We start from the raw sequence: 18,746 nt of genomic DNA, 5'->3' as shown, positions 1-18,746 counted from the left end.
ACTCTCTCTGGGGTTTTATGAGCAGAAGATCTCTGACTGAATCCTCAGCAGTTGAAGTGCAAGCCCACCATCTAGTGTTAAAACACCAGTAACTGAGAACAACAGGATTGTAGTGTTCAACTATCTCCTAACATTTCTCTTTTAGTGCTGAGCTAGTAAAGCATGATTTAACATTTTAGAATTTATTCAAACAATTAAAAGAGCAAAAAATAACCCGCAAGCATGGTTTTAAGATGTTTATTTAAAAAATAAAATAGAAAAAAAATTACATAAAAATATTGAAGGAAAACAAAACAATTCCTCCGTCTGACCTCTTGGATGCTTGGCGGCCACATTGAGGGACTTTCAGTATAAGGATTGACAAGTTCAAGAGTGCTTTTGGCCACTGCGACAACAGACGTCAGCAAAAAAAAAAAAAAGGAAAAAAAAAAAAAAAAAAGTTACATTTAAAATCCATCATTGATATTCAATGAGGAGTGTCACACTGTATCAAGCAGTACATCACCACAAAGGTCAAACCAATAGAGTGAAATACTTCCACCTTTCCAACACACCTCTACAGATTCACTCAGGAAAAACATGGAGCCATTTTCATTCAGACAAATCACCGATAAAGTAGGTCCTTATTTGAACCAAAGGAGGGGGGAGAGATGCCTTAAAGTCTGACTCATTTTGCAAAAGATGCTGGTTCTATCTAAAAGCAGAAACTGCTATTAGAGTTACATTTGCCCTATTGCATTGATAGGCAGGCGAGTCATGAGTCACAAGGACAATCCGTATAGTCTCCGTATCAGATATGACTCTGTAAAACGCATCACACAAGTCAAAGTCATTCAATACAGACTCCAGGACATGGTTGTAACAGCAGTAAATGTAGTCCGGTTGATCTCCAGGAGGAAATATTTGCATTGCAAAAACTCCAGACAAGACGTCCAGGTGTTTTTCCTCCATTAAAACAGACTGAACTTGCATACAGGAACTGTTCACGTGTGCCTTGATGCGTCGATCTCAGGCCTGGGTCCGTTAACGGTCACTCCGGTTTAGATTCTCAAGATTTACAAGCAAATGGCCGTCATGAGGGACACAGGAAGAGAGATTTTCAAAACTCCACTTGCATAGTAACAATAACCTGTATGCCTGTGACGTTCTGAGCAACAGCAATACAGTTTTAGTGTGCCATATACAAACAGAACAAAAACAAATTCAATACAGTACAGGAATAGGTTATTACCAAAAAGGCATATATTAGCGCAAGTACCTGGAAATAAATGCACGTCAAGATTCCAGAAAGGAATCAAAATAAATTCCCTTTCTCCGCTAGTCTGATTCGGGTGCCCGTTCAGAAGTCGAACTAGGTCCGATTAGGGCACCTTGCATAAAGCTGCACTGATCTGGAGTCCGCTCGCACGTTCATTAGAGCTTCCCTAAAAGAATTCACGTCTCACACTTACCTATAGCGATTTTAAAAGGACAGACACACACATAAATGAAAGCGCATTCGGAGCTCGAGCTTTGTTTCGATTCTCAATCTGATAAACCCAAGTCCTACAGCCTCAATGCCACACAACTACAACCTTAAAGACAAACGTACGAGACGAATAAAAGCAACAGCTGAGTTTCTGAAGCTCAATGTAGGAACACAAAGTGAGAAATGGCAACACCTGTTGGCAAAGAGTGGAAAGTCGTTCTGCGAGGTCTAAACTGGCTGCTTTAACTTGCTCTTGACCAGGTGCAATTTATGCCGAGAAAAAGGGGAAGAGGGAATATAAACTCTCAAAAACAGTTTTAAAACAGACTTTTTTCCCTTAAGGAGCCTGTCTGACAGGATCTGTAAACGATGAAGAAAATTAAAAACATTACAAAAATAAAAACATTTTTACAAAACAAACAAACAAAAGGCTGGACATGGAAAAACAAAACCAAAAAAATTAAATATGTTTCCAGAGCAAAGGAAAAATACAGAAAAAGAGAAATTATTGCACAAAAAAAGTAAAGGTTGTGTGATGTATACAGTCAATACGGGTGGGGGTCTCTGGAAGCATCTCAAGTGCAGAATTTGAAGCCAGCGTTACACACACACATACACGCTCGTCACCTTTGAAACACACATCCTCACCCGATACAAACAACAAACACTTGAAATCCACTGAATCTAGTTCGTCCCACAAGTGAAGGGTGTCACGTTTAGACCAAAATGTGAAGACAGGAAAACAAGGAGCATGAAACACATACAAAAAAAAGGAACGTTTCACCTGTCAACCTGGAAGTTGTGGAGTAGACTACCGGAAATACAGTTCCTGTTCTCGAAGCTTCCTCAGGAAGATTGCACAGGTCAGAAAAACATCAGTCTCAACATATACATGCACAGATTCAGTGGCAGACTGAACTACTTAGCACCACCATCACCACAACTACTGAACGAGGAGCTGGGTTTCAAACGCTGGTCTCTCTGTGCTCACACACCATCAGTAGGAGGGTTAATGAGTTCTCATCGTTTTAAGATGGGACCAGGGGGGTGGAAGAGGAAGCAAGTGTAGAGGGAGCGCCCAGAGGGGAGCCGCGTCGGCTTTATCTGCTGACGCTGGCTGGCAAACTGTCTCTCTTCCTGCGCCGCCAGGTGTTGCGGTTGTACTGAATGTGGCTTCGGTTGGAAATGCCAGGACTGTGCACCACGGCGGGATTGTGGAAGCCCTTCAGAGGGAATTTGGGACCTGTCTGCTGGAGATAAGACAAGACAGGGCAACTTAGGACAATGCTAGAAAAATTCTCAGCAACACAAAATGTACTACCATTGGAAAGTTCAGAAAGGATGCATTAAATTACTGTAAAGACAGTAAAGACATTGGTAATGTTACAAAATATTTCCATTTTAAATAAATGCTGTTCTTTTGAACTTTCTATTCAAAGACATGAACAAAATGTATCCAAATATTAAGTAGCTCAATTATTTCCAACATTGATAAGAAATGTTTCTTTAGCAGCAAACCAGCATATTAAAATTATTTCTGAAAGATCATGTGACACTGAAGACTGGAGTAATGATGCTGAAAATTCATTTTCTCCATCGCAGGAATAAATTACATTTTCAAATACAAAACAGTTATTTTAAACCATTTAAAAATTTTACAGTTTTTACTGTATTTCTGATCAATTAAATGCAGCCTTGGTGAGCATGAAATGTTTTTCATTAAAAGCATTTAAAAAAAAAAAAAAAAAAACATACTGACCCCAAACGTTTGAACAGGATTGGTGCATCTAAAATAATTAAATATAAAATTTAAAAAAAATATATACATGTGAATGATTTATGGAATTCTCAGGCATGTGATCAATTAAAAGACAAAAAAGTATTTAATAATATTTATAATATATAACATGTAAAAGTGTTAAAATTATTATTGTTATTATAACAACAATAATCATTTTATTTTTAAAATGTTTGCCTACTTGCCTTAATTTCTTTGATTTCAAACATTAAACGAATGAACTTATATTTTGGTGGAAAACCGGAAAAGTTACCGGGCAACTGGAAAGTAATGCCATTTCAGTGCCAATTTTTTCTTGCATTTGGCACTTTAAATCTCTGCTAACATGCTATGGGTGTCCTGCAGGTGGCACTGCAAGCTCAGTTTAGTTTTGTTGGCAATTTCAAATCATCATACATATTGTGTAGTAATTATTTTTAGTACAGCAGTTCTTTTAAAATTATTTCTATTATGAAGTGTGCTGTAGAGCAATATATTAAATTGATGAAAGATTACTTAAAATTATTGAATGCTTGATCTGATTGGACATTACATTAACACCAAGGTGGGCATTACATTTCTTAATTTTACCCTATCCTGTAATTAAACTAGTCTGTGAAGTCTCGATGAAGGAAAAGTTGGGCTCACTGTCAAGATACAGCATGTAGAGGAGAGCGCACGTGGGACAGCCTACCTTTGGATGGTGGTGGGGACTGGGTAGAGGGCTGGGGGAAGCTGGGGGGACTGCAGGGGGGGGCATGTGGAGATATGGGGGTGGTCCATCTGCCATACACACCTGTCTGCCAGGTAGAGCGTGGAGAGAAAGATTGCCTGGGATTGACACTCTCGCCTGGAGAAACAGAAAGAGAGGGGAAGTTGGATCCAAGAACATGCCAGTGTTACCTAACCAACAGAGTATCATCATCACAATTAGCTAGCAAAACAAAATCGCCCCTCACCTGGTTGGCCGGAGGCATGGTGAGTGCTGCCGTGATGTTGGCTTTGCCCGTACCCATCTGACGCGCTGATGGCAGGGGTCCCGGTGCCAGAATCTGGAGAGGGAAGGGGGCTACAGGTGGAGTGACATACGGTGTGGAGTCAGAATCCTGGAGGAGCAGAAGTCAGTTATGTGAGGGAATGACAATCTAAGGCATATTAACCCTGTAAAGTCTGACATATGAAATCAGTCAAATCATTTTTTTTTTTTTTAATAAAATAGAACAAATGTGTTGAACCTTTAAACAAACAACAACAAAAAAAGGTTGTAAAACTTTTTTGTTGAATATCATATATGACACATTAGGCTTTTATAGTTCATATAGTATAATATAGTGAGAATTTGAAGCTCAGTTGAGGAAAAACCTCAATTTTATTCAGAGGCCCAAACTGAGCAAAAATATACAATTTGTTGCAGTTGCTGATATTTATATGGCCAAAAAGTAAGATGATATTCTAATAGCTTGTAATGTAAATCAATGAGATCTACTTATAAATGCAATTCATATAAATATCAGTTTGCTATATCTTCCATAAAATTGGTCTTAGTAAGATGATGTTTAAATGCTTAGATTTATGATCAAAACTCTGTAGTTTCTATTTGGGGGTCAAAACATACAAATGCAATGCAATACAACAGAGATGTACATATAAATATTCCTCAGAAGCCTGATGTATTATATTTGACTAGAGCTGCATGATTAATCATTAAAAGCATGATCCCGAATCAAACACCCATGTGATTTTATTCCTAAATGACAGTGATTTAGTTTGACAAGTATGATCACAGCAGAACATTCAAATCTGCTTTCGCACTGCCGCTGAGCCAGAGACAGCAGTTGTCATGTAGGCTAGGTATGAAACAGTTTCACAATCTTTTCAACCACACATTATCATTATTTCTCAAATACAATAATTCAAATTATCACAGAAATACTGGGATAAAACTTTATAGTTCGGATATAGACACTAATGTCGATGGTAGCGATCAAAATAGAGTAAGCGGGTCGCATGAAAAAAAAAAAAAATCGCTAATGCGAACCCCGGGTACTACCGAACCTAAGACTACCTGAAAGATGCAGTCCGAGTTTGGTTGCGCTTATACATATACTGTACCGAGTCCGTGTTCAGCTGGTTTGTTAAGTTTTAATCATCCTGATCATTTAGAGGCCTAAATTTGGCATTAATACAATACAGTAGGCTTTATAGGGTTAAAGTATGAATACAGATGAAGGACAATGCTTACGATATCACTGCCTGACAGCGAGGACGCAGAAGAAGCAGAGGAGTGCTGTTGAGGGCTGGACAGGGACATGGGCGAGTCTGCGCTGTGAGGGGACACCGAGTCCCTCTGCTGCTGGTCCTCCACACCTACATTCAGCAGTGTGACCGTCTCCACCTGCTCCACTGAGTCTTTATGAGATGGACCTGCATCCAAAAGCCGTCAAAACATCAGCCAAATCACAGCAGGTTGCATTTGAAACATGGCTGAAATGGACAGATTCACTGCAGAGCAACTATCTGTCTGTCAAACAAGACTGAGGACTTCCATAGCCACTTTTCAAAAGGTCACATACTCCATTACCAAACTAATCTACCAAGCTTCAGTTTAATAAAACACATTAACCACAGTCAAAGACATGAATAAGATGTGTGAATAGGATAAAACAAAGTTATGCTTCATCAGAAAAGGTTTCAAATCCTTTTATATCAATGCACTGCAAGGACAAAAGTCAAAATGAAAGGGTCTGCCAAAGTGACACTCAATCACTGCAACACACACAGGCATTCGTTGACCAATGAAATGTTATCCTTTTATTGGGCAAAAAAGTAGAGTTTTAATTTCTTTGAATTACTTTTGAAATAGATTCATAATTAATTTCTCACTTCAACCAACATCTAGGACAGCGGCTTCCACTAGGGGGCCTCAAAACAACCATTAAAATAAGAAAACGACTAAACATCAATACTAAGCTACAAAATATATAATAGATGAAATTCACCTAGTATGATATTTTGTACGAAACTATATTTACATTGATACGTACCAGGATTCCTCTCCATGCGGGAGTTGTGTCTGCCACCCCACTTCTTTATGATCCACTCTCTGTAGTCAATGACTTCCTTGGTGACTTTAATAATGCGGCCCAAAGTGCTAAGGCGACAAGATAAATGACAAATGAAATAAAACAGAATGTTTGAGAGAATTAGTGTGAACATGTTTGTATGCACATGAGTGTTGTACCTGTCACTGTCTTTGTTGGGATAAGAACGTGCAAGAGGTGAGACGGCGTGACCCAGTATTATATACGCGTAGTCAAATGCTTCCTTCACCTGCATGGCACCATAAGAGCTTCTGCCCACATCATTACCTAAGCAGTCACACAAAAAGGAAAAAGGAAATGTAAACTTTTTATGCGCCATGTATTTTTATGGTGGGTGTGAATCTTTGGGTAGACAGGAAATTGATTTGATTCACAATTCATAGATTTTTGATTCTATACAGGAATGATTTTTTAAATTCACAAAAAAAAAAAAAAAAAGGCTCAGTGTCCTTCACATGAGGAATTAGTCAAATATAGTCACTTATGATATTCCAATCCGGTTATGATTCTGCCTAAGAAGCTCTCTAAGTTTTGCATTAATTCAAATTCAGTTTTTGAATTAAAAGCTTGTAACTGTACCTGGAAGAAGAGGGTCCTCAATACACAGCATGGAGGGCCTGTAGCCATTACTCATGGCCTTCATGATGTCCTCTTTAGCCATGTAAGCACCACCATTCTTTATCCTGATGCCTGTCTTAAGGTAGTTGAAATGTCTTCCATACAGCTCAAAGAACTCGATGAGCAGAATGCCAAGGTTCATGTTGGGATTCCTGGCATCAATTCTTGGGTGTAACTGTGGGCGTAAACCAAAAATCAGCAGGCAAGTCGGGACATTCTCTTTATTTTTTTGGTACAGTCATATGAAATGAGTGTGGCTGATGCGGTCCAACAAAGGTAGTAAAATATGCTTGACAATGACAGATTCTCTAAAATGAGACAAGAACAAGTTGTTTTTGATGTAAAACACTGTTTCTTCTCTTTGTCTGCATGTTGAAACTGGCTGCTAATGTTGCACCTGTAAGAAGCTGATGACCATCAGGATGAGACTATAAGAACTGATTCCCCCTGTGAAGACTTCGTTGAGGTCTCGCTGTAGCAGGAACTGTTTCAGCACGAAGATTAAATAAGGCAGCACGGTATACTTCTGTGTAGGAGAAGAAAAAAAAAAGATGATATTTTAGACTTTAAAACTGTACAGATCCTTTTTATACCAGGCATTAAGAAGCAACTGAAAGGGCGACACTGTGACCACTTGAAATGAGAATTCGGCAAGGATTTCATCATTCATTTTTTAACAAAAGAGTCCTTTTACAAAAACAGTGTCATTACATGTTGACGTCAGAAATATTGAAGTGTGAAGTCTTGAACATTTATGTACTTTCAAAGCCTAAAACATGGCAATTGCATATAAGGCTGTCTTTCACTGGAGATAACATCCAGATGTTCAGAAGCAGCAGAAATATTTACATGAGGTAAAGTGTTATGATAACTGGAGACGGGCCAATAAATCTTACATTCCTCCATGGACATTGTCTTAAAGGCTTTGGGTCTCATTCACTAATGGTGCATATAATTGATAGTTTTCTTATTATTCCTCCCTGGTGGAAGTGTATAGCAGCACTGTGAACCATGCATAGGAAAATGATGAAATTTGGCATATTAATTGGGGTGGTTTTGAACAGAACCCTGACCATCTTTACATATATACCACCAGTTCAAAAATTCACTTTTCTTTTATCCTAAAAGAAACTACAATTCTATGAAACTAAATTCTTAGTACACCTGATTACTCTCCTCATATATTACATTACAATATCTTACATTAAGAACCATTACAGTAGTCACCATTTTGAGATGTACTGTATTCCGTGTTTTTTTTTTTTTTTTTTTAAATTATATATATATATATTATATATTATATATATATATATATATATATATATTTTATTTAAAGCTTTGGCATATTGGAACAAAATTTGCTACATAATAGACAGCAAACTTGAAGACAGTGCCACCTAGTGTTCAGAAGATAAGGTTTTTACAAAACAAAAAAAATCTTCTAACTTGAAAAAAATAAATAAAAAAATTCTCTCAATGTCTTCCTCAGTTTATGCCAATTCCAACATCTCATGTCATTTTCCATCATTTTGGTCAGCCACCATGTGGAAGTGTATGAAAAAGTTTTTCACTATTCCTACAAGTTATAACAGGTGTGTATTGCATATGGAAACAAAACCTTAAATATACAAAACCTCCCTGTGTTGATGGACACGTTTGCTGTACTTGCAGTGTTTCTTTGTGTTCGCTGTGCCTTTGGCCCATAATTGCAGCTTGCAGCTTTATTTGCCTTATGTTTTGTTCAATATATGAAGGTGCTGTAAACTGAATTGACATTCTATTGCAACTGTACAATAATATTGTATATATAGTAAGGGGAAAAAAAACATCTCTTATGGTTGCACAAATGAGAGCTATGAAGGTGATTTGCTGTCACAGGAGACTATATCAGGTATGCACATGGATACGACCCTGGCAAAAGAGCATTGTGTTGAATGCTTGCTGACAGATGTTAAAGTTATGCATCACACTTCTCCTCCTTCCTTTTCTATAAGCCTGACATGTAAATGCAAGCAGGGTAAAAAAAAAAAAAAAAAAAAAAACACCTTTCACAGTAAAAAGTAAAAGTGCTGTTCTTAGAAGGTTGACAACAGTTGACAAGAAAATGAAGAAAATGTAGAAATGTATGCAAATAATTCAACCATAGTATACTGATAATTGCCTACTTGAGCTGAAAGAACTGAGAAATGAAAAGCAAATCAATTCTGTTTACCAAACACAATCAGCTAGTCAAAACATTACAACTTAGGATGCGTTCACACTTGTCATGTTTGGTTCGATTAAAACGAACCCTGGTGCAATTGCTTGGTTTGTGCGGTTCATTTGAACATATGTGAACGCTGTCATCCGAACCCTGGTGCGCACCAAACAAGCGAAGCTTCCAAACGAACTCTGGTGCGGTTCGAATAATATATGAACGCAAAACGGACCAAAAACATGTAACTGAAAGGACAGAAAGTACAGAATCCTCACGCATGTCGGTTTTTCTCGTCATAGACGCGAGTCTGCCCATGACAGGCATCAGACACGCGTCTCCACGCAGCAGATCGTTTGTGTGTGATGGACGGATTCCCACTGCTGTTTTGACTACTTTGCACATTTTATAAACTCTTCACGAGTTTCCAGCTCACCAAAATACCATCACATGCAGGCTACGCACTGCTACGCACACAACGAGTGCATTTACCTCAGCATTGTTTCGGATGTTCGGTAAGTTCCATCTCAAAATAGGCAATACGTCATAAAATCCGTCCAATCACGTTGTGAATGTATCCCTATGCCTGAAGGTTCGGTATCTTTTGGTTCGGTGATAAAATTGCCAATCTGAAAGCTAACCGAACCAGGATTAAATGTTTTTTTTCTTCTTTGGTCCAGACCAAATGAACCGAACTACAAGTGTGAAATGCACCCTTACATTTACACAGAAAATGAAGCATGCAAAATTCTATAAAGTTCTATATAGTGCACTATAATAGTTGAATATGACATGATAAATACTGAGTAAATTTAAAGGATATAAGCAAAAACTAACACTACTATAAACAGTAAATTAGCAAACAATATTCAGTTCTCAAGAGCTCTCACTCTTGTGACTAAAATACATCACCATCTGGAAGTTTGGGGTTGGGACGATTTCACAATGTTTTTAAAAAGTTATTTTTGTTATTTTATTTTTACAGACTAAAAGTGATTTATATGCCATTAGTAGGGATGGGCGATATATCGCATGCGATTGTCACGCGCATTTCGTCAGTAAAGCCACTGATCACTGACAAGCTACGCAATATCGCGTTCATTATCGAAGACGATTAATCTGCGATAATGAACGTGATATTGTGTAGCTCGTCAGTGAACTACGGCTCTGTCTATTAAATGCCGCTCCATTTGAAAGCAGGTGATGGCAATTTAGGGGTAATCAGGGAACCGGCTTTACTGACGAAATGCGCATGACAATCGCATGCGATATATCACCCAGCCCTAGCCATTAGTGAAATTAATATGAACAAATTATTGAATATGACATCCCTATACTATAACTACAACAATCAAGGCAAAAATGAACACATATGAATATAAGTAAAGCAGCAAACGATATTCAGATGCACTCACTCCTGAGACTACATATAGATTTACAAAATGTGCTAAACATTACCTTCACATATTCTTTGATGAAGCTAGCAGCTTTGATGCCCGTCTCCACGTTGAAACTGATGTCCACTTTCACATCGGTCTCCTGATCTGTCAGTTTGATGATTGGTACCTTCAAAATTTAAAGAAATAAATATAAAATAATTGCCAAGTAGGGATGTGCAACGATTAATCGCAATTAATCGTTTGCAAAATAAAAGTCTGTTTACGTAATATGTGTGTGTTCTGTGCATAATAATTATGTATATATAAATACAGACACATACATGTATATTATAGAAAAATGTTAGATTTATATATAAAATATTTATATTTATATGTAATATAAAATATATATAAATATGTATATTTATTTAAACATGCATATATTTCTTAAATGTTTACATGTATGTGTGTGTATTTATATATACATAATTATTATACACAGAACACACACATATATTACGTAAACACAGACTTTTATTTTGCAAACGATTAATCGCGATTAATCGTTGAACATCCCTATCGCCAAGAAACCACCAAATGTTACCAAAAAAGCAACAACCTCTGCATATGAAACAGTTAAACGGAGTTTATAAAATGTAAAAATCAATAGTAGAGGGAAAAATACATACCGTAGCTTTGTCAAGAACTTTGATGGAATAGGGTTCTGCCACATTGTGTTTTCTGAGGGCCTGCTCCAACTGCTGCAGGGGAGGTTTCTCCCATTTCCCAAACACCACCAGGTCAATGTCACTACAGTATAAAGAATCAGCCAAATTCTTTCATATAGCTCTACATATAAATAACTTGCAATTTTTCCACATGAAAACAAAACCACCTCACAGCAAAAAGTGTTTTTGCTGTCAAATAAACTCATTCATCGTGGTCTTCGTAGAGTTAGTAAACCAAATACATGGGGCTTAATGACTTAACAAGGAAAATCTGTCAGGCTTCAGGCTCAGAGACAAACCAAAACAAATTGTGGGACTGAACAAATTTTAGAAAGCTACAGATTTAGTTTGTTCATTTGTGACATCCACATTGAGGCACATATTGAGTTAGCAAATTGCAATTGATCGTAAAATGCCTGCTCAGTCACTGAAAAAAAAGAGAAAAAAAAAAAGCAGCTCCGAGCCAAAAAAAGGCTAACACGCTATTATTGTGATGCACATGCCATGGTCACTTCTCATCCTTCTGTGAGAGTCATCTTACTGAAAATAGTGTTTTGACTACACAGCATCAGCATGAGCAACTTTATGTGTTGAGAACTGCTAAGGGTTCGGTTCAAAATCTCACTGCTGTGTTAATGTGCAAGAACATACACACTACTGCACATGTTCATTTACCTGGTTGGGAGAAAGAGTCCAGTGCTAAAGCTGCCAAAAATCTGGACCTAAGTAAATAGAAGTAAAAACAATTACATTTGTATACTAGTTTGTAATGCCAATAGCCCAATTCTTTTATATACATCAGCTCTTAAGCTTGCTTACATCAGCGGTTGGCCACAACTCCTTGATAACCGTCTCTATCCTGTCCACTACCTCCTGTCTCATGGTGGCTTCTTCAGGACGAGGAGACATAAAACTGTAAAAGTCCATGATTTCTTCATGCAACCTTAGAAAAATAAACAAAGAAGATAATTATGGAAAGGCAGTTGGTTCAATTTAAAAAGCCATTCATGCACATCAATCATGTAAACAACTCATGAAGCAAGAATCTTGAGATTTAAGATTAAAAAAAAAAAAAAAAAAAAATCCATTACAATACCCGTACAATTATACTTGGACCAAAGGACTAAGAACTTAATTGGTTAAATGTGTCAACCAATATGTGTTTAGGCATTTCATAGCAAACTCACATTCAGATCTGGTTCCATTCTGGTATGGAAACCGCCACGTTTCACAATCCAATCAATTCCCGATGGATAAAAATCAACTGCCAGAAATATTTAATGTTTGCAACATGGAAAAGACACCCCAGTACAATACAATAGGGTAAAAATGATGATGTGCTGACAAATTCATGTGTAAATTCTAAACCCATTATGTAGTAATCAATGAAAATTTTAACCGTACAGAGAAAACGAACAATAGAATGTTGAGATGCAAAATTTAGTGCAGTGGTTAATAAAAAAATGTTTTATATAACTTGATTCATGAACCTCTACATTTGGTTCCCCCAATGTAGAATCTTTGGTAAGCTATGTTGAGCTGACTAGATTTTAATTAGGTTTTTGTTTTGGGAAAAAAAAAAAAAAAAAAATTATATATATATATATATATATATTTATTTATTTATTATATTATATTATACTTTTTTTTTTTTTCCTCATACAAAATCAGTCATATTCAACACTTGTAGTCTGTTTTAAACTAATGTTTCTGAATTTAAACTTTAAGCTAACTTACAGAATTGAGAGTTCCTATAACTGTAATAAACAACAACAAACAAATACTGATTTTAAATAGCAGCTATCTAGGACTAGATAGGCCACTGACAAGGATTTGAGACACAGTCACTGCCTCATTTGGTTCCAGATTCTTTTGTGGAAACATTCCAGAGGTCTGTAACCATCCACCACAAATGTAACAAGTTCATGCAACAAATTCATCCCTTCTTACAAGCCAACAATTGCTGGGTTACTAAAGACATGCATTGCATTAAGTGCCCAGTGCTCTACTCATAAATCAGCAAACACTAAAATCCTGAATCCAGCCAACATAATAGACAGATGACAACATATGAAACAAAATGGCCAGTTAAAAGTAGAGCTGCACAATACTGGATAAATTGAGAATTACGATTTTTGGTTTCAAATAGAAATCATGATTCTAAACAGACAACTAAACAAAAAATGACATAACTTACAAGAAATTCTGACAAAATATTAACTGGTGCAGTATAGGGCTGTCATGATTCCTTGAATATATTAAAAAACTTGATTTGAAAAAAAATCCTTGATTGCAATTTACCTGTGACGATTAACCGGCAAAATACCGAAAGTGTCGCACTCCATGCATGAGAATCAATGAACCGCATTATTATACTGTTTTCTGAGCTGAACGATATATTAAAACATTTAAAAATCATAATAAAGCATAACGCTATTGTGGATTCACAAAGGCTGTGATTCAATTCAATAAATATAGGAGCTGCAGGTTTATTTACATGCGTGCATCTCAGAGCGGCTCATCAGAACGTGATAAACATTTGCCAAACAGGTGAATATTTTACAAATTAATATTAAATGTTTTGTCTCTTAGAAATTTTTTAACAGTAGCTCGAGTAGAGTGACAGTAGCAGTAGCTTGAGTTGGGATGTAGATGTAAATTTGTTCACTGAAGAAGAAGAAAAAAAAAAAAGTAGAATCTGTAAAAGTTAGCACAACTTCATTTTAATAGGGTAAAATTTGGTCTTCCATAGTATTTGGATCATGTTAACCACAGTTTAAAACAAAAAACAAACAAAAAAAGTAAAAAGTAACTATTGTTTCTGTGGTATTTGTAATATATATATATATATATTTTATTTTTTTTATATATATTAAATGACCACAATAATATTGTACAATCAGTACAAATAACCCACATTTCTGCCACAATCCCATGGTTACCATATTGGTGACTTGTGGATTGAAAAGCCACAGGTTATTCAAATATGATTGCGTGGGTGTTTGAATCGAGATTGTGATCTTTTACCAATTAATTATGCAGCTCTTGTTAAAAGCACTGTTGGCAGAATTGAATTGCTGTTTGCTTATATTTGTAAACTCTATATTTGAAAAAGTGTGATTGAAAGAACTAGAAACCTATGAATAATTCTGAATGACAGTTGAATTAAAAACTATTATGTATATAAAAAAAACTATATATTTTACATTCACTGCAGAATATTTAAGTAGCTTGAAAGCATAGAAAAACTGACTACATTTGCAGTGCTTCATGGGAGTGGGTGGGCACTAAAATTATCTTGCTCGTCACAATTCTGATTGGTCGAGACTGCTCTGCAGAATCATGGATAATGTAGTTTTCACAGCAGAAATTCCACTGTTGAAAAGTTTTTAAAAATACATGAGAATGTATAGAAGAATGTACCATCGATTAACAATCTCGTAGCTCACAGTAGATGTCTTTAAAGTTTTATAGAAGTTACTTTTAAAAATCATATCCGCTTATTGAGAAAATGAATGCTTATTGAATAGAGAATGAAGATTTTTACTCCCAGAACCTGACTGTTGCCACACTCCAAAATGCCTATTATTAGTTTTAACAAAGTCCCTTTAAGGTATATAAAATCTTTGGTTTTAAGCCTTATTAATAGTTTATTGTACTATTTTCTGCTACAATTCAGTGCATTACAAGTAATTTGCTTAAAGGATTAGTTCACTTTCAAATTAAAATTTCCTGAATTTACTCACCCCCATGTCATCCAAGATGTTCATGTCTTTCTTTCTTCAGTCGAAAAGAAATGAAGGTTTTTGATTAAAACAGTCCAGGATTTTTCTACATATAGTGGACTTCAATGGAGCCCAAAATTACAGTTTACAGCGATCCCAGACAAGGAACAAGGGTCTTATCTAGAGAAACCATTTTTTTTTTTTTTTATACGTTTTAACCATAAATGCTCATCTTGAACTAGCTCTCTTCTCCATTTGAATTCCGGCAGTGTAGACACTGCTAAGTCAAGTCAAATTTATTTATATAGCGCTTTTACAATTGGTAATTGTTTCAAAGCAGCTTTACATATTAAAAGCACAGAAAAAAGGGGAATTGGTTAAAAATAAGCTGTACAAACAAGCGTGGTAATATGTAACATATACAAGATGGTGCTACATTAAGCCAATGTCGGCTGACTCCCAGGGGTATTACTGCCCTCCACAGGTCAAAGCTGGAACTAAATTGTCATACAATATAATATTGCAGGCAGGTATATAACAATTAGTTCAAACTTTAACCAGTCGAGGGCAGTAATACACTTAGCAGTGTCTACACTGACGGAATTCGAATAGAAAAGAAGAGAGCTAGTTCAAGATGAGCATTTATTGTTAAAACATATCTTTTTTTTTAAGAAAATGAGCGATGGTTTCTCTAGATAAGACCCTTATTCCTCGTCTGGGATCGTGTAGAATGTTTTGAAACTAATTTTGACCTTCAACCATTTGGGCTCCATTGAAGTCCACTATAAGGAGAAAAATCCTGCAATGTTTTCACCAAAACCTTAATTTCTTTTCGACTGATGAAAGAAAGACATGAACATCTTGGATGACATGGGGGTGAGTAAATTATCAGGAAATTCTCATTTGAAAGTGAACTAATCCTTTAAATAAAATTTACATCAATGATTCTTAATTCAGCGAATCAGTGAGAGTGGAGTCAAAAAAAAAAAAAAAAAAAAAAAACCCTCCGAATGATTCAATCCGATTCGTTGGATGAATCGCAGACCGGAAGAGATCCGATTCAAAAGAGCGATTCGTTGACAAATAGGACATCGCTAGCCTACTAACGTTACACAAACTGCTAACACACGCATTACATTCCACAAGTGACCCAACCCACAGAGGCTCATAACCAAACCTAGGACACCCAGCTAGCGTGCTAAAGCTAAAATCCCGTTCCAATACATCAAAAAGGGCCCAGTGACACTTTATCAAACACATAAGGCCACAGAAAAAAAGCGTAACATTATAACGACCCATTCCGAGCGCTGCTGCTGTTATAAATCAAGCTCATCTCACCCGTCAACCCCTGGGTTATATTTCCTCGTCTTCCACGGCGTACCAGAGTTCTCATAATTGCCGTTAGTCCAGTTGGAGAGCAAATAGTTTATCCCATAGGTGCTGGCCTTATTATCGCTTTTCCTCCGGCCCGGATGATGGTGTTGGTGATGGTGGTTGTGAATCGCTGCCGGATGGGACGGATGGCGCTTCATGCAACTCTGCTGCTGCTGCTCTTGATGTAAATGCCGTATATGAGGAGGAAGATGATGATGATGATGATGATGGTGGTTGACGTTATTCAGCACGTTTTCGCTGCAAGTAAAAAATGGATGGCCCTTGTTCATATTTCCAGCGATCACATTAGGGCTTGTAGTCCTTATTTTAGAGCAGCTGGACGCCAAATCTGCCACCGAGCCGGTCTTTTGGGTCATTTCGCCGTCTCCCGTGTTTCCATTTAACGGGTGAGCGACAGAGCCGCTGCCCGTGGTCGCAGTGCCGTTGTTTTTAATGTTAGTGCTGTTATTTGCATTGGACGCTACAGTCTTATAAAAGTCAGACGCCGGAGAATTGCCATAGAAGTTGTTGTGGTGATGGTGGTGGCTCTGGTGCTGACCTGTGTTAGTCCGGTTTACCTGAGACGTTTCCCACACACGCATCCATAAAGCGTTCGCAGGACCTTTCTGTTCCGGCTGAATCCAAGCGACCCTCGGATCCATTCAACTTGACGTTCTAACAGCCCTGTCAAACAAACGAACGCCTTTCCCCCCCGTACAGCGGATAAGTTTGAGTCCGGGCTGCGAGAATATGCCTGTAAACTGGGTTACGCGAAACGACAGGGAAAATAACGACGTGCCAAACGCCACAACCGACCAACGGGAATCAATTAGTGGCCCTTTCCCCCGCTAGCTATAAACTGTTAGCTAAACTACAGTATTTCCAATATGGCGTACTCTATTCCCTTGAACCCCGAAATCCAGTACGCATGTGTAGGATTTAAACCATCGGGGCAGCACACACCCCCCAGACTCTAAAACCGAGCAGGCGCAATCGGAGCCTTTTCAGCAACCCCACCCTTCTAACCGGCATCAAAGCGAGACACATTTTTGAATTTACAACCCTTGCTACACCGCGCGAGCAACGCGACTCGATCAAACCATACGCGGCGCGCGCACAACGAGCAGCGAAAGCAGCTTCATGATTGTTGACGTGCGCAGTAATAGCGAAGTGATACATCTAGAATCTTTATTAGTAGCATTAAATGCATCGATATATTGTAAAATGTTGCATTTATTTTATTTTTTTTGCAAAAGACAAAAAATAAATGGACATATATCTAAAACTATTTACTAAGTAACTCATTTTAGATTAATGAATAAAATATGATTTTGTGGTTAACCTTTGTTACTTCAAAAGGCTGTTTTTTTTTTCTCCTGTAGGCCTACTTTTGCTGAAATTCAAAAAAAAAGAGAGAGGAAACTTTTATCTACAGAAACTATGGCCTTAAAAATCTTGATTAATCATGATTAATTGTTTTTATGTATTAATACATCAAAATAATGAATCATTATGATTATTCTATTTTTTTTTAAATAGTCTATTTAAAAAAAAAAAAAAAAAAAGGAAACAAAATATATGTAACAGCTGTTTTCTTGATGCCGCAGAAGTTCAAGCTGAAAACCAATATTTTAATTAAATTAAATACGGTAAACAAATTCTAAATGAAACTAGAAATGTGGTCATGAAAAATTTGAAACATATATGTACACATAAATATGCAAATTGAGCAATGCCAGTCTGATAAAACTGCATTAATTTCAAAGAAGAAAAACAATTTCATGCTCCAATTTGAAATCAATTTTACATTAATTGCAAATGACACACACACAAAAATCCTAATAAGCAACAAGACAGACTGAAAAACAAAGGCAATTGCCTTCATGCTTTCAAAGAAAAAACAGGCTTTCTCTGTTGATAATAATAAATAAGAGCAGCAGATGAGCTCCTCCCACGGTGATTACGCAAGGAGTGCTTTGCCTTCATTTCACGTGTATGTGTACGGTGGGGGAAGCCCCTCACGGTCAGAGCAGACATCTTGTGTGCAGAGATGGTTATTCCATACAGCGGATTGTGCATGCTGCTGCTCTTCAGTGTTACGTTTCTTTTGCAAACAAGTATTTTGCATTCTACATCCTCAAAGCCTTAAGCCCAAGTGAGGGTGTTGCAAAAGGTTATGCATGCATGCAATGTGGTTTGCAGGGGGATTTCATCATTACTTTGCCTGAGGCTGGGGCTGCATCAGACAGATTGCTCACTGCCTGACCTGACACTTCCAACAGCTCCAGATTGACCACGAACATCTGATTGGAATAAACTACAAGGCCATTTTGAACTTCAATGTCAATTAATTAAATCTGAAGTATGTCTGAGGCATAAAAA

At 37.1% G+C, this 18,746-nt stretch overlaps 1 protein-coding gene across 5 annotated transcripts; it reads right to left on the bottom strand.

The window, feature by feature from the left end:
- Positions 1-231: 231 nt before the first annotated feature.
- On the bottom strand, positions 232-17,241 carry tent4a (terminal nucleotidyltransferase 4A). 5 transcript variants are annotated; one of them, XM_067412358.1, is made up of 14 exons: positions 16,329-17,241; positions 12,085-12,208; positions 11,941-11,987; positions 11,227-11,347; positions 10,617-10,724; positions 7,362-7,490; positions 6,926-7,139; positions 6,487-6,613; positions 6,290-6,396; positions 5,488-5,669; positions 4,205-4,351; positions 3,940-4,095; positions 3,228-3,255; positions 232-2,715 (listed from the first exon to the last, which is right to left on the bottom strand). In XM_067412358.1, exons 1-14 carry the CDS (start codon positions 17,024-17,026, stop codon positions 2,489-2,491), a joined length of 2,415 nt encoding a protein of 804 aa, XP_067268459.1. In that variant the 5' UTR covers positions 17,027-17,241; the 3' UTR covers positions 232-2,488. The 5 variants fall into 5 exon arrangements, with proteins under 5 accessions (XP_067268459.1, XP_067268460.1, XP_067268461.1 ...); XM_067412359.1 differs by having other exon boundaries at positions 4,042-4,095; XM_067412360.1 differs by lacking the exon at positions 3,228-3,255 and having other exon boundaries at positions 232-2,718.
- Between the last annotated feature and the right edge of the window lie 1,505 nt (positions 17,242-18,746).

This window comes from Chanodichthys erythropterus, chromosome 15 (assembly GCF_024489055.1).
Source record: "Chanodichthys erythropterus isolate Z2021 chromosome 15, ASM2448905v1, whole genome shotgun sequence".
NCBI lineage: Eukaryota > Metazoa > Chordata > Actinopteri > Cypriniformes > Xenocyprididae > Chanodichthys > Chanodichthys erythropterus.
Note: the sequence above shows the minus strand (reverse complement) of the source record. Positions and strands in the feature narration are given on the sequence as shown.

What these genes read in the sequence shown, in the direction of transcription:
- tent4a (XM_067412358.1), bottom strand. Translation starts at nt 17,026, where the DNA reads ATGGATCCGAGGGTCGCTTGGATTCAGCCGGAACAGAAAGGTCCTGCG. An exon ending in TATAACCCAGGGGTTGACGG is followed by an intron (nt 12,209 to 16,328) that starts GTGAGATGAGCT and finishes TATTTTTCTAAG; the next exon opens with GTTGCATGAAGAAATCATGG. An exon ending in TGGTCATCAGCTTCTTACAG is followed by an intron (nt 7,140 to 7,361) that starts GTGCAACATTAG and finishes TTACGCCCACAG; the next exon opens with TTACACCCAAGAATTGATGC.